At 42.0% G+C, this 22000-nt stretch overlaps 1 protein-coding gene across 2 annotated transcripts in view; it reads right to left on the bottom strand.

Annotated features, from left to right (window-relative positions):
* PAX5 (paired box 5) overlaps window positions 1-22000 on the bottom strand; it is a 298952-nt gene that overhangs the window by 200399 nt on the left and 76553 nt on the right. For both annotated transcript variants that reach the window (XM_060237028.1, XM_060237029.1), the window contains exon 6: window positions 12117-12292. In XM_060237028.1, coding sequence (XP_060093011.1) covers window positions 12117-12292 — 176 coding nt within the window. The remainder of the gene's footprint in view (window positions 1-12116; window positions 12293-22000) is intronic.

Raw genomic sequence — 22000 nt, 5'->3', positions numbered from 1 at the left:
AGTAATTTGAGAATTGGCAAGCAAGAAGATTTTTGGGCCTACAAGACTATTGTTGCTTTTGCAGGCTCTGTTTACCTTTGGACTTGCCTAGCCTGCAAAGGTAGCTTTATTTGCTTCTGCCTAACAACAGTGGAACCCCTACAAAAACACAAGACTCCAGAACTTTCTCCTCACATGGAAATGAAAAGCTGGCACTGCCCTGGAACTTCCTGCAGCCTAAAGAGTTAGCAAGTGCAAAAATAGTATCACTGTTGATCCTTGCAACACAAAATATTCATTAAAATACTTTAAATTTCAATCTCATGATCTGGATGGGACAGGAAAACTCCTCCAAAAAGTAAGATCCTCCAGCCACCAATAGGTTAATCTAAATAATTCTAGACAACTCAGCATGTGCAGGATTCTGGGATGATGAAGTACATTCTTATCATCTGAACCACAACATTATGGGTACTTCAGTATGGTGTGCTAGGGTTGCCAAGTCCAACTCAAGAAATACATGGGGACTTTGGGGGTAGAGCCAGGATACATTAGGGGTGGAGCCAGGAGACACTGGAGATGGAGCCAGGTTGTGACAAGCATAATTGAACTCCAAAACGAGCTCTGGCCATCACATTTAAAGGCACTGCACACTTTTTAAATGCCTTCCCTTTACTGGAAATAATGAAGGATGGGGGCATCTTCTTTTGGGGCTCCCAGAATGGAACCCCCTGGTCCAATCTTTCTGAAACCTGGTGAGTGTTTTGAGGAGAGGCATCAGATGCTATGCTGCAAATTTGGTGCCTCTACCTCAAAAACAGCCCCCCGCAGATCAATTCATACCCTTTGGGGAATCAGTTTCCATAGGGAATAATGGAGTGCCCAACAGACATTTCCCTCCCCCATCCCCGCTTTCTGATGACCCTGAAGTGTGAGAAGGGCCTCCAAACCAGGGGATACCCTGCCCCCACCTGGCGATTGGCAACCCTATGGGGTGCACATGCCTGTGTGTAAATATCCTATTTCAAGAAAACTTTAAAACTAAATGACTGTCAAAGCAAAACAAATTCCTCTGCACACAATGCCTAGTAAGTGCTATCTGAGATAACCATGGGTATTCTGTTAGATTATTATGCTAGCACTGTGTATCAAGGACGGTTAGGAGAAAACAGAACAACAGTGATGTGTTTGCTGTAAATTTTCATAACACGATGCTGGAATTAGCTCAAGAAAACCTTACAGATTCTACGACCAAGTTGGTAATCCAAAAGAGGATGCATTCCTTTAAAAAGAAAGAGATGAGAGGACACCCATTGCACAGTTTAACCCCCACTGACCTTTGAACTCTGAGGGGGGTCATACACATGTCACTGTTCCCAGCTGTCTTTCTGACACTCTGCCCATTGCAAGGCCTTAGCCCTTTTCATTTTGTGGAAGTATTGATCTGTTGGCGGCAATGTGCTGGATAATTAGCCAGGAATTAGGGTTTCTATTACAGCCAGGAGGTTGCCCCAGCTGATTTATCACCTGAATAATTTACTGTGATTGAAAGGAAATTAAAATGAACTCCATTCGACAACTGTGCACTTTTATGGGCTTTAGTGAAGACTCAAAATCCAAATTAATAGCCTGGTGCTGTTTAATAGTCTACTGAGAGTAAATAAGGGAAGGTTTTTCTCTGCTGCTGATGTGCTTTTTTGCGCAGGATTTAGAAGCCATTCCTTTCCTGCCCTCCCCCAATACAACTACTGATACACTGAAAGGTAATTTCACTTGGAGATAAAACTACAATAATGATTATACTGTTTTAAAGTTTTTTTAAAAAAAAATCATTGTGGGGGTTACATTTGTCCTTTCATCTAATACCATTCCTCAGTTTTGAAGTTAATCATATTAAAAACAAAACAGCTTGCATCCTACATTATTTCCAGTTTCCATTCATGCATTCACAAATCATTGGCTGAAAACTACAGTGATATATATATCTATTGCTGAGTCAAGGACAGGTACTAATCCGCTGGTGAGTGATTTCTGGCTCATATTATATGAGCTTCTATACAACATGTTGGACATCCCAGTCCAAACTCTGAAATTCTGAATCTGAACTGAAGTTTTAATTGAGAAATTTTATTTCACAATTTAAGGGGTTTAGACTGGTTGACAACTTTAGAACATTTTGATTTTGCAGGTGTCAAATAGAAAACCTCACCATCAATCAATGAACAAACACTGACAAACCCTAAAGATCATTTATCAAACATTGTTAGTCAAATATCACGATGAAATAAACACCAAACCCAAATGCTGTTGCATGTCAAATACAGGTATAAAATATCTAGTGTATATCCAGCATCATCTCCAGGGGAGTTTGGGGAAATACATTTACTTCAACCCTACTCCAAAACATCCAGATAAATGAAGCTGTACTGCTAACATATATGCTCTAGGAACATATATTTAATATTCAAGAGGAATTTCAAACCAATGCAGCACTCATGAGAAAATAACAATACCATTTCAATACTTAGTTGTTTGAGTCCTGACCTGGATTGCTCAGGCAAGCCCAGTCTCATCAGATCTTAGAAGCTAAGCAGGGTCAACAAGGCAAGTATTTGGATGGGATAACTCTATGGAATACCAGCAGTCAGGAGGCAGAGGCAGGATTCAGCCACCTCGGCAGAATTCATTCTTTCACACACACACGCATGCACACACGCACGCACATTTAAAAACACAAAAGTACTCCAAAAATGCTTAGTTGTTTGTTATCATTAGCAATTTCTCCAGCACACAAATCCTTGCCCTATTTGCTGTCCTATCAATAAGAATAGCTGCCTTACATTCCAACATCAACAATAACCAGAACCACATATACATCACTGGGTACTGTCCTTCCCAACCTGGAATCTTGTTGCTCATGCATTACTGATCCCTATGGAAACCTGTTTATGTTCATATCTCACCTTTGATTAGTTATTCATAACTAAATTTGATGTTATTGTTCCACAATATGGGTTCTAAATATTACTACAATGATTACACAGCTAAAGGAATTAAAATGAAGGAAGAGGAGGACATTGGATTTATACCATGCCCTTTACTACCTGAAGGAGTCTCAGAGCAGCTTACAATCTCCTTTCCTTTCCCCTCCCCACAAAAGACACTCTATGAGGTAGGTGGGGCTGAGAGAGCTCTCACAAAACTCCTTTTAAGCAGAACAGCTCTGAGAGAACGCATGGCTGACCCAAGGTCACATCAGCAGACCAAACTGGATCTCCTTATCCATTCCTGTTGAAAATGTCTTGGATTTCTCTAAAACAAAATGTATTTCTTTTGGACAAGTTTCCCCCCCCCCCCCCCACGCTTCAGTGAACGCAAGGAACATTTCACAGAAAGGACATGAGTCCTTGATTAATAAAGGTGCATGCATTGTGAAGTATACTGTGGGCATAATTATTTGCCATGCACCAATATGGTCAATCAATCCTCTCCTAATCTTCATCTCACTGCCCCTGACTATTGGGTGGTCCCACACATAGTTTATTGCACAAGGAAATGGGAGGATCACTGTATGATGGCATGGACACATAGCAACATTACCACAGCACATAGCAACAAGCCATTGCCATTACCAAGCTGCTTCTGAATGATATACGCAATGTATAGCTCAGATCTATTGCACATACTTCATCTCTCCTTACACTCCTCTGTTCACCAAAAATGAATCGATTTTCAATAGAACAAAGTAGGAGTCCAGTAGCACCTTTAAGATCAACAAAGTTTTATTCAGAATGCAAGCTTTCGTATGCATGCATACTTCTTCAGACAATGGAATGAGGTACAGTGAGCAGAGATACCTATAGCTGGTGGGCAGTGTTTAAGAATGCAAAGTAGTACAAAGTTAGAATCCAATGGCAAAACAGGGAAATTAACCTTTGTTTAACCCAAGACTTGTAAGCAACAGAGCAATTAACAGGCAGTTTTTATTACCTCTTATTGGTTTCCCACACAAATGTTATGCAGACCAAATGTTCTTTCAGTTGTTAATTTCACTGGTGCAAGCATTAGTCCTTTCAAACTCTGGGGTGACATCACATCATGACATTTTCACGGCAGACTTTTTATGGGGTGGTTTGCCATTGCCTTCCCCAGTCATCTACACTTTCCCCCCAGCAAGCTGGGTACTCATTTTACTGACCTTGGAAGGATGGAAAAGATTACAGCAGATCTATTCTGCTCGGGATGTGAAGTGCTCCACTCATAGGATTGCCAGCCTCCAAGTCGGGCCTGGAGATCTCCCACTTTTACATCTGATCTCCAGCTAGAGATCTGTTCCCCTGAAGAAAATGGCTGCTTTGAAGGGTGGACTCTATGGCATTGTACCATGATGAGGCCCCGCCCCTTCCCAAACCCCACCCTCTCCTGGCTCCACCCCCAAAGCCTCCAAGTATTTTCCAACATGGACCTGGCAACCCTATACACTTAGTGGGGGGGATTAGAAGGAATATTGATGACGACCCACCATGAGGTTTTTAAGGCAAGAGATGTTCAAAGCTGGTTTGCCCTTGCCTGCCTCTCTGTAGCAACCCTGGGTTTCCTTGGTGGTCTCCCACCAAACTAACCAGGGCCCATCCTGCTTAGCTTCTGAGATCTGATGAGATCAGGCTAGCCTGGCTATCCAGGTCAGGGCATGAGGTAGGAATATCAAAATCATAGCAAAGGAAAAGGCTACAGTCCTTTGACTATCACTAGGACTTGTGTCAATTCTCTCCCCATTGTTTAGGTTGTGTTGCATTTTTAGAATAAAAAAGTTTTACCTTGGACTCATAGTAACACTGAAATTATTATAATTTCTAAATAAACTTTCCTGGAACATGGGGCGGTTGCTATAGGGAGCAGCACTCAGGAGATCCACTAGTTGGTTGAAATTAAATCAAAAGAGTTTCCAGCTCAACAATAGGAAGAACTTCCTGACTGTTAGAGTGATTCCTCAGTGGAACAGGCTTTCTTGGAAGGTGGTGGGCTCTCCTTCCTTGGAAGTTTTTAAACAGAGGCTAGATGGCCATCTAACGGCAGTGAAGATCCTGTGAATTTAGGGGGAGGTGTTTGTGAGTTTCCTGCATTGTGCAGGGGGTTGGACTAGATGACCCTAGAGGTCTCTTCCAACACTATGATTCTAGTGGCATATCAAAGATCCCTATGTGGCTCCCAAGCCACTATCACTGCCACAGACCATATCAAGGCGTAGCGATGTAGGACAATTCATTAGTGCACTTAAGAATTATTTTACCTAAACAAATTATTCCTAAACATATTTTATGCATATTCCAGTAACCAAATGAAAGAATTGCAGCCTGGTGTGTTTTAGCTAGATGTGGTTTTAAAATTGATATTTGCAATAGAATTGCCAGTCTCCAGGTGGGGACTGAAGATCTCCTGCTCTGACAACTGATTTCCAGTTGGCAGAGATCAGCTCCCCTTAGGGTTGCCAAATCCAATTCAAGAAATATCTGGGGACTTTGGGGGTGGAGCCAGGAGACTTTGGGGGTGGAGCCAGGTGCAAGGGTGTGGCAAGCATAATTGAACTCCAAAGGGAGTTCTGGCCATCACATTTAAAGGGACAGCACACTTTTTTAAATGCCTTTCTTCCACAGGAAATAATGAAGGATAGGGGCACCTTATTTTGGGGGTCATAGAATTGGACCCCCTGGTCCAATCTTTTTGAAACTTAGGGGGGGGGGTATTTTGGGGGAGAAGTACTAGATGCTATACTGAAATTTTGGTGCATCTACTTCAATAAACAGCCCCCCCCCCAGAGCCCCAGATACCCACGGATGAATTCTCCATTATTTCCTATGGGAATAAGTCTCCATAGGGAATAATAGAGTTCCCAGCAGACATTTCCCTCCCCTCCCCCCACTTTCTGATGACCCTGAAGTGGGAAGAGGGCCTTCAAACCGGGGGATCCCCTGCCTCCACCTGGGGATTGGCAACCCTAGCTCCCCTGGAGAAAATGGCTGCTTTGAAGAGTGGACAATATGGCACTATATTATGCTGAGGCCCCTCCCCTCTCAAACCCCACCCTCTCTTGGCTCCAGCCCCAAAGTCTCCAAGTGTTTTCCAACACAGACCTGGCAATCCTAATTTGCAAGGTGCCAAATTATAAATTATTGCCAAGCTTCTCCACTTTGTCTTGGAAGATTGCTGGATGAGTCACCCACAATCAGCCTAACAGTCACACACACACACACACACACACACAGCCTAACCTATGCCACAGGTTTCTTGCAAGGATAAAAACGGAGGAACAGAGAATGATAAAAGCCACTTTGGGTCACCAGTGTGGTGAATAGCATGGTGTTCGGTTCAGTTTATTAATACAGTCATTGACCAGAACATTTTAGTCATCTAAAACAACCTAAAGTACCTTATAAAAAGTCCCACAAAGAATCTGCATGTTAAGATTTGATGACTTGAGGGTTATAACAGTAAAAAAGAATTTAAAATATTATCATTTAACTCTTTAAAAATAGCAGGGTGTAAATGAAGTAAAATAAATACATAAAAATAAACAGGCAAATGAGAAACTACACATTTCTTACATGTTTTTTTTAAACTATACATCTTGTTCTATATGTCTGCACAGTTGCAACCATTTCATTTCTGCCAGGTACCTGGATTCCTTATTTCTGTGTTCTTTGTAAACAACTTTTCCATTTAAACCCTTTACAATAGATAAAAATAATTCCAGAAGTGCATTTTCCCAACCTGTTTCCATCTAGTTAGTTCCAATACACTGGAATTGTCAAGCTGAAAGAACAAACCAACATAACTCTATGAACTTTTAAAATTGTTATTAAAACACTTGTGTGATCTGGACTTCTGCTCTGTCTCACCAAATTGCTATCAATATCACTGGCAGAGTCAACTCCACCTATTGGTTCGTAAAAGCATTTCACTTTTTGCTGTTTTGCAAATTTACAAAAAATGTAGTTTCACAGCCAAATGTTCTCCTGGCCTCTAAATCTGAAGTCAATTGCAGGATGGAAATCTAGGAACAAAGAGCAGGAAGGGACTCAAAAGGTGAACTAGTCCAACCCTCCGCACAATGCAGGAAATTCACAGCTAACCTCCCCTACTCCCCCAATGACTCCTGCTCTTTGAATATTTACAGCTCGGTGAACGTTTCTTGCTTCTGTGCAAATTCATGAAATACAAATTCAAGGCAAATCACAGCAGTCACTAAGTCATACAGAATCCATTTTTTCTCTGTGAAGCAGTTCTCCCTCTCTGACCTGGAAAGCCCAGGCTAGCCTGATCTTATCAGATCTTGGATGCTAAGCAGGGTTGGCCCTGGACAGTACTCAGATTGGAGACTTCCATGCAGGGCTTTTTTGTAGAAAAAGCCCAGCAGGAACTCATATGCATATTAGGCCACACACCCCTGATGTCACCATTGTTTTGCACAGGGCTTTTTTGTAGAAAAGGCCCAGCAGGAACTCATTTGCATATTAGGCCACACACCCCTGATGCCAAGCCAACCAGAACTGCATTCCTGCTCAAAAAAAGCCCTGCCTTCAAGCAAGACTAGGGTTGCTATGTGGAGCCAGGCCATCAATGCCAAACTACCTCTCTTGCCTTTAAAACCTATGGCATCACCATAAGTCAACCATGACTTGATGGCACCTTCCACCACCACAGTTGTTCTCCCTATGAATCTTATAATCTGTGCCTTCTATAGAGTTGTTCCTAGAGCTGCTGTCAAAGCACTTCTTTAATTCAACAACTTCATCCAATACACCAGCAAGCAGCTTCTGACACCGGTGACAAGTAGTGGCATGCCAGATCAGTTAGTTCAATACACACAATACACACAAAACAACAAAGACCAGCCTCTGAGGGGACTGGCCGTGGTTATGGCACATATGGCATGGCAATGGATGATGGCAGTTTATGCCTGCCAGCACCTCCTGAACCTACACTGAGAACACAGCTGGAACTCAGCTTACTCCAAATATGTCTGGACAGTACATACTACTCTCTTCTCTCCCTCCTCCTTTGATCTCCCAGCATGCCTATAACTTCACAGGTAGACTTCCTCTTTAAAAAAAAAGTGTTATGTATGTATATGTAGTGGCAAAGACATTCAGTTTAGGTTGTAATTGAGCTGTATTAAAATCTACTAAATAGAATGGAGAGACAAGTAAAAGTTTAAATATGTCCCATTTAAATCAATAGGGCTGATGCATTGTGGCTAATTCATGGCCTCTGTTTTTACACCGAAAACTATGCCTCACTGATTTCCTTAGATGAATAGGAAGCTAGTTAGCAAATAGAGTTGCTAATTTTGGAAGGCACCAATCTAGCAAGCCCTCCTGCGGTCAGAACCACTGGACAGAATAAGAAGTGTTCATATACCCAGAGTAGGGTTGCCAACCTCCAAGTAAGGCCTAGAATTTTCCTGGAATCATGACTGATGTCGAGATCACATAAGAGAAGCCATGTTGGATTGGGCCAATGGCCCATTCAGTCCAACACTCTGTCACACAGTGGCCAAAAACCAAGAGCCATCAAGAGATCCACTAGTGGGGCCAGGACACTAGAAGCCTTCCTACTGTTGCCCCCCACAAGCACCAAGAATACAGAGCATCACTGCCCCAGACAGAGAGTTCCATTTATACCCTGTGGCTAATAGCCACAGATGGACCTCTGCTCCTTATGTTTATCCAATCCCCTCTTGAAGCCATCTGTGCATTAACATATGGAATTTACTGCCACAGAAGGTGGTGCTGCCACCACCTTCTGTGGCAGTAATTCCATATGTTAATCACTCTTTGGGTGAAGAAGTACTTCCTTTTATATGTTTTAACCCGACTTCTCAGCAATTTCATCGATTGCTCTTGTATTGTGAGAAAAGCACTTCTTTATCTACCTTCTCTATCCTATGCATAGGCTTGTAAACCTCTATCATGTCACCCCTCGGTCGACATTTATCCAAGCTAAAGAGCCTCAAGCGCTTTAACCTTTCTTCATAGTAAAAATGTTCCAACTCTTTAATCATTCTAGTTGCCCTTTTCTTGACTTTTTCCAATGCTATAATATATTTGAGCTGTGGTGATCAGAATTGTACACAGTACTCCAAATGAGGTCGCGCCATTGATCTATACAGGGGCATTATGATAGCACAGAGATCAGTTCCCCTGGAGAATGTGGCAGCTTTAGACTTTGGACTCTATAGTGTCGCATATTTGCTGAGCTTCCTCCTCCCTCAACTCTGCTATCTCCGGGCTCCATCCCCAAATTTCCAGGAATGTCCCTATTTGGAGTTGGCAACCATAGTCTTGAGTCAAAGCTAAGAGTTAAAAGAGTAGAACAAAAAGCAAATACTGTATCCACCTAAAGGAACTGCTATTCTTTGAAGTAATTAAGCCTGCTAACAGGCAAACAGAGATTCCTATTCTGCCACCGGAAGAAAGCAAGAATCAAAAGCGCGTGTAACTCAATCAGGTCACTTTAGCATGCCTATATGCAGCACATGATTAAAAATTAAGCAGTTAACATTAGAAATTTAGAAAGGCAATGGTTTAAATCTCAGTGACTTCCAGGCAATGCTCTGGTATTTTGGCAAAAACTCTATAGTAAACTCGGCTTCTACCATTGAATTTTTAGCCAAATACCAGAACATCACCAACAAGTTGCTGGCATGATGCCATCACTTCCTGCACAACACTGCCAACATGGCCTGGACCTTTTTCTTTCTACTGGTAAGCCAACTGATGGGTGGCTGGGGGCAGGGCCCGATGGTGGTAGGCCCTGTTACTAGGGTTGCCAATTCCCAGGTGGGGGCAGGGAATCCCCCGGTTTGGAGACGCTCCCCCCACTTCAGGGTCGTCAGAAAGCGGGGGGAGGGGAGGGAAGGGAAATGTCTGCTGGGAACTCTATTATTCCCTGTGGAGATTTAATCCCCTAGAAAATCATGGAGAATTGATCCACAGGTATCTGGGGCTCTGGGGGGGGCTGTTTTTTGGGGTAGAGGCACCAAATTTTTGGTATAGCATCTAGTGCCTCTCCCCAAAATATCCCCCAAGTTTAAAAAATATTGGACCAGGGGGTCCAATTCTATGAGACCCAAAAGAAGGTGCCCCTATCCTTCATTATTTCCTATGGAAGGAAGGCATTTCAAAGGTGCGTGGTCCCTTTCAATTCGATGGCCAGAACTCCCTTTGGAGTTTAATTATGCTTGTCACAGCCTTGATCTTGGCTCCACCCCTAATGTCTCCTGGCTCCACCTCCAAAGTCTCCTGGCTCCACCCCCAAAGTCCCCAGATATTTCTTGAATTGGACTTGGCAACCCTACCTGTTTCCATCTTCGGGTCTAGCAACCCTACTGCTTAGAAGCTCTTAAAGGCACAGCACAGGGAATTCTTTTGCCATAAAAGGCATTAAAAACACTTTAAAACCCACCTCTCTTCTGCAGCTGAATATGTGGACCAGTGCCGGATTAAACCCTGTTGAGGCCCCTAGGCAGTCAAAATCTCAGGGGCCCCTCACAATTTATCTCAGAGTTGGAGCACCTGTCCCACCAGCAGTAGCCCCCACTGCTGCCGGCAGGCACCTTCTCAAAAGCCCCTTTGACGAAGCTGCAGGGGAGAGGCAGAGAGAAGCAAACTTGGTGACGACACCACAGCAGCTGCACCAGGCAAGTCAGGCAAAGAGCAGCTCAGTTACTGGCTGCACGTGCAGACTGGGAGGGCTACAAACAGGGGGGAAACTGGGGAGGAAAGCCAGCCCAGGGCCCCTAAAGACATGGGGGCTCATAGGCCAGTGCCTACTTGGCCTAATTGTTAATCTGGCTCTGGTGTGGACTCTATAAAAGCACCAGCCCCAATTCAGAGAAACTGAGACAGGCAGGCTGCAAATTACTGATGTTCCACTTGGATATAAGTGTGACTAACTTCCTTTGGATTGGGATCATTGTTTATTAAGGTGATACAACCTTTTATCTGTGGTGTTTGAAATTGTGATAGTGACTGATTCAATTAATACTGCAGATAGATTAACAAAAATGAGACTCTTTGTGAAATATTATTGTAAGATTTTCATAAAACAAGAGTATTGTTAAAAGTAAAGACTGGTTTATTAGAACAACTGCAATGTAATGAAACATGTAGCCTGAGACTTACTGAATGTTTTCATAGCTGTCTGACCACCAACTTAAAGAAAGTAGACTTATAAAATACAATTGTATCAAAATAGAGTAAATGAGAGTAAAATATAGTGTGCAATCACAGAAATGCTCCCATACACATCCTACCTCCTTGCAAGACTGAAAACGCCAAACAGTTTTAATTTAGCAGCAGGCCTGATTACCATAAAGAATCTTATTAATTGAATAGGAGGTTCTATCATAGATGGTGTTCAGTCTCCCCACAAAACAAACTTTTTAGCTCAACAATTTAATATTTACATGACCTTAAGTACCAAAATTGATTTTGATTATTAAAGTTTGCCCCCAAAATGAAAAATCTGGTTGACACTTAGATGTATTCACTTGAGCCTGCAATATCTCCTAAGTGGAGAAGGGGGTCTTTTATGTACAGTCTTTAAAGAGATGTTGCCTAATTAACTGGATGTGAGAAACAAAAATAAGTTCCTGACTCGGTAGACTTTTCTAGAGATTGCTATTTTTTTACATTAACTGTAAATCTGCTGGATTTCTCTTCAGCATGAACAAGTGAGAATATAATTCTGTGTTTTCCTCTGGTTTATATGCCTTTCCTACTTTCCTACTTCCCCCCAGAACCCTTAGCTCTTCTTCTGTTCTTGCATAGTTGTCATCTCATTTTCAACACCATCTCAAAGGGTTCAATATATCATTATATGTAGATTTCGGAAAACAGAATATCAAATCAAAAGTATCAGTTACCAACCAGTAAATAGCAAATATTGAATAAAATGTATAGATGATCAAATACTACTGAATATCCAATAAGATTATAAAATGCCAAAATCAGATTTCAAATACTGTGACAAATGTCAAATATTGGATATCAAATAGTTGACATCAAACACTGTAACGATCAAAAGGGTAGGTATTGGAGACAAAGGAAAGAAGGCAAATCTGCTTAAACATTTACCTGCTCTGGTTTGATGGGTTCAGTTGTTGTGAAGATGTCAGAATAATGTTGTCTTTCAAAGACTCGATCCAAGACTTCTAACTGTTGCTGAGTGAAAAGATCTCCCCGCATTTGTTTCCGAAGGAAATCTCTACCTGGGAGAGAATGGCCGTTTGGTACTGGAGACTCCTGAATACCTTTCCAAGAGGGAAAAAAATACAGATACAGATATATAGCTGTTATAATGGTAATCACTTCTAATTTTTTACATGAGATTTTGATACATTTATAACAGATGTTATAAAACTTAGTTGTGTATTTTATTTAATTTCATTAAGACCTTTGATATATTAACCATATGTTTAATAGTAATAAGAGAAATTTATCCCAGAAGAGGTGCAGGGAAACACTTCAAGAAGGTCATACAGTTGCTGAATAACTTAGAGTAGTTAATTACATGTGAAAGGAATCGAAAGTATAGCATATGACGAAATTTTCACAAAAATACAATTGTTTGCCTCCTAGAGTAACTCCATACTATAGAATAGCAAATGTAGTCTTGAAACTAGCATAGAATTTTTGCAGGCACAATTTTTGTTGATTCTCCCGCCCAAGGGAGTTCTCTGATTATGCCTCCCCAGCTATATCTGGAGGTGGGGTTCTCCCATGGGCAACATTTGGGGAGACATTTAGGGCTGCCTAGGAGGGTGGGATTGGTGAAAATACCAACCTTTTTGCACATGCAGAAATTCTAGGCAGCATCCAAGCCACAGAGTACATGTAGTCATTTTTTCTAAATTTATCAGTCATATAGTCATAGAATAGTGCTATGGCTGATACTTTTAAACTCAGTGTAAAGCATTTACAGACTTCAGTGATATAGATTTGTTCCCTATCATGTATTGGTCTGCATTTCAAAAGTAGTGCAAAAGTTTGGTTATCTGCTTCATTTTTAAAAAGTCAAGAATATCTAAATTAGGAACAATCAGCCATATCTGGATCTAAAAGCAATTTTGTATTCTGGCTTTTGACTGAACCACTCTTTGAAGAATTAGAACTATTTGAAATAACCAGGCAAATAATTAATAGCATTCATAATCTTGTGTGGATTTTTCTGAGGTTAAAAAGAATTTCTGCTTTTGAAGATGTTGTGTACTGGACTTAATGTTTAACAGAGCACTCACACGCACCCAGTGAAGCAGGGCACAGAGACTCTCAATACTAATAAAACCTGGACTCTTTGGGGACCAACCAGCTGGTTTGGTGCGAAGCTCAACTATAGTGATTTGTTATGGAGGGTTGTGGGGGGCGGGTGTTCCTGTGCATGCATCTAAGCAGGGTCACAGCCCCACTATGTTGTCTTGTTCCTGAGTTATAATAAAGCATGTTCCTGTGTTGAACATCCATGCATCAAATCTAGTATTTAGCAGAAGACAAATATTGTGCATTTAGGCTCTGTCATTAACAAAAGAAATAATAATCACTGGTTCTGTTCTCTTTTTCTTGTTTATTTTGCTTTCCAGATTAATGGCAAAAAAAAAATTAATCCATTCTTGTACTTGCATTGTGGGATGCCTGAACCTAAATAAAAAATATTTTCTGGCACACCTAAGGGCAAAAAGGAACAAACGCATAAAAAGCACACAGTATCTTTCCCCCACTTCTCCAAATAATATAATGTCTAGCAGAACAAGTGCTGGGTTTAATCAACCATGGCTTATAAAATTAAAACTCTGGTAGGTAGCTGCATGATAGCAAAAGGCCAGAAGCCCCTTTCTGCAGAGCATGGAAATGCTTGTTTTAAATTCCAGGTTAAACCAACATTATTTGCAATTGGACTTGAAAGTTATATATTTATATAATCCTAGTGATGTGGAAACCAAAAAAAAAGTTCTGCTTCTGCTTTATTGAAAACGATAGCCTTATTATTGTAGGGCATGTGTGAAGTTACTCAGAATGCTATCATTACGGTGAGTTAAGGTTATTATTCAATTTTTTTCACATGTTTCATCCTGAAACACCAAGTCCAGAATACGATATAAAGGAGCATAATACAATTATGTCGCAGAAGGTTAGCAGACCTATAAATTTGTCTAAAGTGGAACCTTCAATCTGGACAAAGGAGTTTAATACTGGAATAGGAGTGCCAACCTCCAAGTGGGGCCTAGAGATCTTCTACTATCACAATTGATCTCCAGGCAGTAAGAGATCAATCCCCCTGAGTAAAATGGCTACTTTGGTGGTTGGCTTCATTGGCATTGCACCCTGCTGAAGTCCCTTCTCTCCCCAAACCCTGCCCTCCCCGGGCTCCACCCCCTAAATCTCCAGGTATTTCCCCATTCAGAAGTGGCAACCCTACAACTGGAACTGGATACACATGTGGCCAGATCACATGGTCCATCCTCAGATTTTGTCTGATCTGATCAGTCAAAACATCCCACAGACTTTATACAGACCTTAGCTCCTTCACCAGCCATGCTGCTGCAATCCATTTCAAAATTAGTTCTCTTTATCTGGACTTTCCTGTAAATTCCACTGCCAAACTGCCTCTTAAGACTTCTTATGAGGAACTACTCCCTACAGGACTCCCAGGCTAAGAGCCACAGGCCAAGAGCCCTTTAGCTCTCGCCCTTCAGCTCGTGCCTCCGGCAAAGAGGAGCCTTTAAAGTGCATCAGAAGTACCCTCATTGTATGCCTGCTCATCACAAAGTATAAAATCAGAGAGAGTTAAAGTTGTATCTGCTTTGTTTGGATGTAATTTACAGCTGTGTCAAAGACAGAATAACTTCTGGTGTTGTGCCTTTGACAGAATCCTGGGTCTAAGAAATTTATCAGGTGAAGGCCTTTGTGTGCAAGGGAATAAGTAGTAGATCGAACAGGAGTTGAGAGGTAAACTGGGTGGCAACCAAAGACAAGACTGTTTCAAGTGTGGTACTTTGCATTTGGAATGCCCTTTCCCTTGAGGCTCATCTGGCACCTACATTTGTTTTTTAAGGCATCATATCAAACAATATATCTTTATCCAGGCTTTTTTTATCCCTGGTAGTCTTGCTTTATTGCCGTCTTTAATACTGATAATTATTTATGCTTTGTTGTTGTTATGATTTTATGGTGTGTAGATTTTACACTGTGAGTTGCCTCAAGCTTGGGTTGCCAGGTCTGACTCAGGAAATATCTGGGGACCTTGGGGGTAGAGCCAGGAGAATCTGGAAGTGGAGCCAGGAGCAAGGTTGTGGCAAGCACTCTGAACTCTGAAGGGAATTCTGGACATCACATTTAAAGGGACCATGCTTCTTTTAAATGCCTTCCTTCTATTGGAAATAATGAAACATGGAGGCACCTTCTTTTGGGCCTCATAGAATTGTACCCCTGGTCCAATCTTTTTGAAACTTGGGAGGGGGGGTTGAGAAGTGGCTCCAGATGTTAAGATTTGGTGCCTCTGCCTCAAAAAACAGGCCCCCCAGAGCCCCAGATACCCACTGATCAGTTCTCCATTGTACGCTATGGGGACCTGACTTCACAGACCATTGTACCCCTGTGGGGACCTGACTTTAATGGAGTGCCCAGTGGACATTCCACCCCCCATGCTTTCCAATAACCCTGAAGCAGGGGGAGGGCCTCCAAACCAGAGGATCTCCTGCCCCAACTCTAGCAACCCTAGCTCAAGCAGATGTCTGAGGAGGTTGCAGCTATATTTTCTAAATACACATTTCTGGCCCCCTAAGCTGAAATAGTTGAGTAGACTGTCCTTTAAAAAAGGCAGAATAGTCCATTCTCCCTTTCTTAGTCCATGGAATTATAGGATAGTCACCATCTGTCATTTCAGCACTAGGGCAAAACAGAGCAGAACAAGGTCATTTATTCCTCTCTGAAAGGGCAGTGCAGATTAGCAGAATGGATTACTTTACTGCTGAATTAATGTGGGAGTATATCACTACTGTTTTAGAAAGGTAAACATATTGGGCAGTATCCTACCTTCAGGTGGAGGAACTTCGCCTCAACTCAGATCATTCTTCCTCCCAACAGAAGAGCCTCTTAAATTGGAAGAAGGCTCCTAAGAATGGGAAGGGCTTCAAACTCAAGCCACCCTTATTTCTAGCTAGGGAAATAACATACTTTTAGAGACATTTATTTTGAAAGAATGTGATGTGGCTGCAATTAGTGTAAGGTCATTACAATGAGATTTTACAAGAAGCATCTTGTACAAAGACTCATCTAAGAGGACTACCCTCTTGTTAAAGTGCTGGGCTAGGATCGGGAAGATTCATGTTCAAATGTCCACAGTGCCAAGAAGCCCGCTGAGTGACCTTGGGCCAATCTCTCTCTCTCTCTCTCTCTCCCCCTCTCCCTCTCCCTCTCAGCCTATCTACCTCAAGGAATCATTTTGAGAGGGGAGGCCACTATGAGCTCTTTGGAGGAAGAGCAGGATAAAAATAGAGCAAACAAGTGGCTACCTTTTGAAAAATCTTTGTAGCTACCTCAGGGTTCCTATTTGCCTGGTGGGTGCAGCTGATCCCCTGATTTGGCAGGTTTCTGCCTGGCCCTGATCAAATGGCCAGCAGGAGAAATCCCACCCCCCAAATGTCCCCACAAGATATCAGCAACATGCTGACAGCACTTCTGGAAGTGACATCATCACATCAGTGAAGTTCTTTGGGGGCAAAAATCTGTGGTTTATAGCCATTTTTACCATAGAGTTTTGCCCAAAAAGTAAAGCATCACCACAACTTCACCAACGCGATGATGTCATTTCTGGAAGCGACATCAGTGCATCGCCAACATTCCCACCTACCCCCGAAACACCCCCCATAAATTGCCCCGCCAGCAGGAGGAAGGCACCTGGCAACACGAAGATGCCTCTTCCATTTCAATTCAGTACAGTGACACACAAAACCACATACACAGATGTCTCATAGTCACATGTTTTCTAAAACTGTTTGATTTTTATTTCCATTGACAGGTATATCCTGCTTTCATCTCATTTATTTATTTATTACTTCAGTGGCTTATATTGTTCTCCACTTTATCCTCACAACAAACCTGTAAGTAGAATTGCCAGCTCATGGATATCATAGGGAGCTGGGATCTTCCTTTTTGGCATTGTGTCAACACCATAACACCACCTCTGGACCAACCTGGAAGTAATGTTATCACAGCAGGACAATGTTGTGGTTTAACATTAGAGTTTGGGGCAAATGCTGGACCATTGCCCAATGGGATGGTGTCATTTCCAGTTCACACAAGAAGTAATGTCATGGCACTGATATGATGCTGAGCCCCCTTCCCAATTTCCCACAGCATTTCTCTCCACTGCCCTGTGGAGTAGAAGGAGGAAGAGCCAGCAAGGGGCAGGAGGTATCCTGCCAAAACAGGAGCTCTGTCCTCCCTGCTGAGTCGGTTAGGCTGAGAGTGTGAGTGTGTGCCTACCCCAAGGTCATCCAGTGAGCTTCCATTGCAGAGTGAGGTTCAAACCTGGAGTCTCCTAGATCCAATACTCTAAGCAATGCACTACACTTTGGTTAGCTTTGAGTTGATTATTTAAATTCCAGAAGCACTTTGGTGGTCAGACAAGAATTCAGTAAGTAGGTAATAACCAGAACCCTTTCTCCACTCAAAATTACCAATTTCAAAAGTTTTTAGCTGTGTCCACTTTTACAAAATTCACTTTCTGCACTAAACTGCTATTCGTATGCTGCGATCAGATGAGCTATTTGATCTGTTGTCATTGTTCCTCCCAAATGGATTTGAATTGCACAATCAGACAGCAACATCTGTATCCCATTCCGCAGTCATCAGCCCCCCCCCCCCCCGCTCATCCCAACTTTCCTGACACTGGACAAAGCCCATATTAGTTACTGAACTACTGGGTTCACTGTGCATATCCAGAAGTCTGATCACTCCATTGTGTGCTCAAGCTGTTTGGGAAGTCTGTAGCTTCCAATCTGTGGCTGCCATTTTTTTTTTTTACTCTTAGCTATGTGCACATAAGCACATATTCATGCCTGGGTTATGAATCACTACTTGACAGTGAATATACACTTCTGCACATGACCAAAAAGCATTTTTTGTAAAAAACAAAATATATGTCACCCAAGCATCCGCTCTGTGGTTACCACAACAGTAGTCTGAATGGTCCACCACAGGGTGAGTGCACAGTGAGGCGGGATAAAGGTGTTATGTTTGGACAAGACTCTCTGGAACAAATAGTACCAGATAAATTAGAGGCATGGCCAGACTGTTCCAGCTTCTGTTGTCTGACTGCAGCCATATACACATGGAACCATTTTACCTTCAATTTATTATAATAATTTTCATTTTAGTTTCTCCTCTTATAAATTTAGGCATTACTACTATGTGCTGTTAAATGCTTGTTCAACATACTATTTATTGCACTGGGTTTTTAATATGAATAAACTGTGAAGAAAGAAGCATTTTTTCAAATGAAGTCTAGGGGCCCAGGGTAGTTGAAAGCCAATATGCTAACTATACCTGAAATAAATTCAGTTTTGAATCTGAAAGTGCACTGTGAACATTTAAGAAGATATAACTCCATGATTTTGCAATGATAAAAATAATAATCCTATTCAGTGTACTTAGAAGGATATAAATATGATTGGGATTGCACTGTTAAATTGCCATAAGCATCAAACTGTGTGTGTTTGTTTGTGTTTGCTGCTAAATACTATGGTGTCAACACCTGGAAACATACAAGTTTCATAACTAAAACCCAGGTTGTATGTGTTTTATAATAACGAGTGATAATTCACAATTGAATGTGACAATTGCACATTTAGGGAACTTTCTCACATTTGAATCCTGGTAATAATTCATCTCAATACTCACATAAACATGAGATAATCACCATTACCATCAGACATTGTTTTGAGTACACTGGAACATCTCTGGTAATTAAAAAATAGTGTTGGCAGACTTCTAACAGTTCAGATTGTAAATATGCTCCAGGGAACAGTAAAGAAATTCTTCATCCAATCATTCCATAATGTAGGGAAATTGTTCTTTCACGTATACTGCTAGCATTCTAGTCCTAAACATCCACTGAAATCAGTGGGATGTACTTCCAAGCAAATTTGGGTGTACCAGGATCCGAAGAATCATGAAAGCAGTTCAGGCCAACCAATGGGGTTGACACTTGTTTTAGTTGCACACAAATCCCTCCATCCAGGTTTCTAAGCTGGTTTTGAAACTTGAGTGAGAGGAGCTGTAAAAGTCCTTGAAAACATGATAGTCAGCTGCCAAAAAAAATAATTTCCATTGAGATAATGAATACATGAAGCTGCCTTACACTGAATCAAACCCTTGATCCCTCAAGGTTAGTATGTTCTACTCTGACTCACAGCAGCTTTCTAGGGTCCTAGAAGAAGTCTTTCCCACCTGGTACTACCTGATCCTTCTAAACAAAGCAGTCAGGGATTGAGCCCAAGTCCTCCTGCATACAAACCAGATGCTCTACCACTGAGACACAGCCCGCCGCTGCTCTTTGGTGTGAGCATCAGTAGCTCTTTGAGTCACACCCATGATTAGGATTGGGGCTGTAGATGTGTTTCTGCACATACACAGACACACACAAACACCACAGTGCCTTTCAGCTCCTTTCTCCCAAGCCAAGACAACAGGCGAAGAGCTCTTAACTCTATTCCCTCTTGCACTGTAAACTTCTTTGACACAACCCTACACTTATGCACTTAGGTTGCCAGCCTGCAGGTAGTACCTGGTGTTCTTCCAGAATTACAGCTGATCACCACACCACAGAGACCCGCTCTGCTGGAGGAAATGGCCATTTCATATGAACATATATGAACATATGAAGCTGCCTTATACTGAATCAGACCTTTGGTCTATCAAAGTCAGTATTGTCTTCTCAGACTGGCAGCGGCTCTCCAGGGTCTCAAGCTGAGGTTTTTCACACCTATTTGCCTGGATCCTTTTTTGGAGATGCCAGGGATTGAACCTGGGACCTTCTGCTTCCCAAGCAGATGCTCTACCACTGAGCCACCGTCCCTCCCCATTTCAGAGGGCAGATTCTATGGCATCACATCGCTTCTGAGCTCCTCCCCTCCCCATACTCACCTTCCACAAGTACCACCCCCAAATCTCCAGGAATTTCCCAAGCCAGAGCTGACAACCCTATCAGCTCAGCCGTACACTCCCATGCATATGCAGAATGCAAATAAAATCAAATAAGCCACTAGGTTGAGATAAAAAAGAATCTTTGCCAAAGCATTTATCAGTGTCCACAATGACGCAAACAACTCTTTGACTTTTGCCTTAGCTTATGTGGAAGTAAATCTACCACACCTTTAGCTCACTGTTCCTTCCAAGAAACTCCTGGCATCATATGTTTCATTCTCACAACAGCTCTGTAAGTTAAGTTAGAGGGAGATAAAGTGGTTGGCTGTAGTCTTGTGGAGATCTGAACCTGGGTTTCCCCAGAGCCTCGTCCAGCACCCTAACCACAGTTCTACAGAGCCAGTTCTATACAACCAATTTGGTGTAATGGTTAAGAGCAGTGGACTCTAATCTGGGAGAACTGGGTTTGATTCCCCACTCCTCCACATGCAGCCAGCTGGATGATCTTGAGTCAGTCACAAGTGCTCTCAAAGCTGTTCTCTCAAGAGCAGTTCTCTCAGAGCTGTCTCAGCTCCATCTACCTCACAGGGTGTCTGTTGTGGGGAGAGGAAGGGAAAGGAGACTGTAAGCCGCTCTGAGACTCCAAGTGAAGGGTGGGGTATAAATTCAATCTCTTCTCTTTCTACACTGACAGTGTGACCCTATACACTTTTACTCAGAAGTAAGCCCTATTATTTTAAATTGGGTTTATTCCCAGCTCTGGCTATATCTAAATTCTGAGAAAATCTGAAGAAAACATCATTATAACATCATCTCTGTCTTACCTCAGAACATCCACTCTGCAAGATATTAGGCTGAGAAAGAGTGACTGGCCCAAGATCACCCATCACGGTTCCATGGCAAACTGAAGAATCAAACCTGGGTCTTCTAGATCCCAATCTGACACTCTAACCCCTACACCAAGATCTACTTCTACTGAGATCACCTGGTTCCAGCCTTATATCACCAAGACTCTGACCCTCAAGTCTCAAACAAGAAATGTATTGCTTTAAGTATGACCACTTTGGCTGTGTAAATAGGCCTCCTATTGGGCCAACTGATGTCTTGACAAAAGCACACACACACAAATTTCCTGACTTCAAACCTCTCTCCAGCCTACAGAAAGTAACGTCCTCAAGATTGGTGTCAAAACTCATTAGATTAGAGCAAGTCTAAATTAAGAAATTTATAGTGTGATCCTAACCAGAGTTACACCCTTCTAAATCCACTGAAATCAAATTATCAAAGGTCAGGCAAAAGCCAAAAATGTACAGTAAAATCTCAAAGAAATTAATTCTGTCCTTCCAAAGCCAGTTATGGCTCCTGAAAACTTTTTACCATGAAACGTACTTAAACATAAAAGATTAGCTGTTACGCTTTCACACATGCTAAATAATGCACTTTCAATCCAGCGACTGTTTGTAAATGGATTTCGCCATTTCGCACAGTAAAATCCAGTCGCAGAATGCATTGAAAATGGATTGGAACTGTATTATTTAGTGCGTGCGAAGGCTGCAATCACACTTTCAATACATTTTCAAACTGGTTTTTGTCCATTCATACTGTAAAATCTAGTTAGAAAGTGCAGTGAAAGTGGATTGAAACTGCGTTATTTAGCATGTAGGATTGCAGCCTGAAAGTGCCCGATGTCGCTGTAGAAAAATCTGATCAATAGTACCTGTACTAGTAAGAGGATCAGTCTAAAGGCTGATCCTACCTCAGACTCTTCTGTGTTCAGATGGAGTCTCTGCTCTCCCTGACTTCCCTCAGGCCCAGGA

This window comes from Heteronotia binoei, chromosome 4 (genome assembly GCF_032191835.1).
Source record: "Heteronotia binoei isolate CCM8104 ecotype False Entrance Well chromosome 4, APGP_CSIRO_Hbin_v1, whole genome shotgun sequence".
In the NCBI taxonomy this organism is placed as follows: Eukaryota; Metazoa; Chordata; class Lepidosauria; order Squamata; family Gekkonidae; genus Heteronotia; species Heteronotia binoei.
This window is presented reverse-complemented; position numbering and strand designations above follow the sequence as displayed.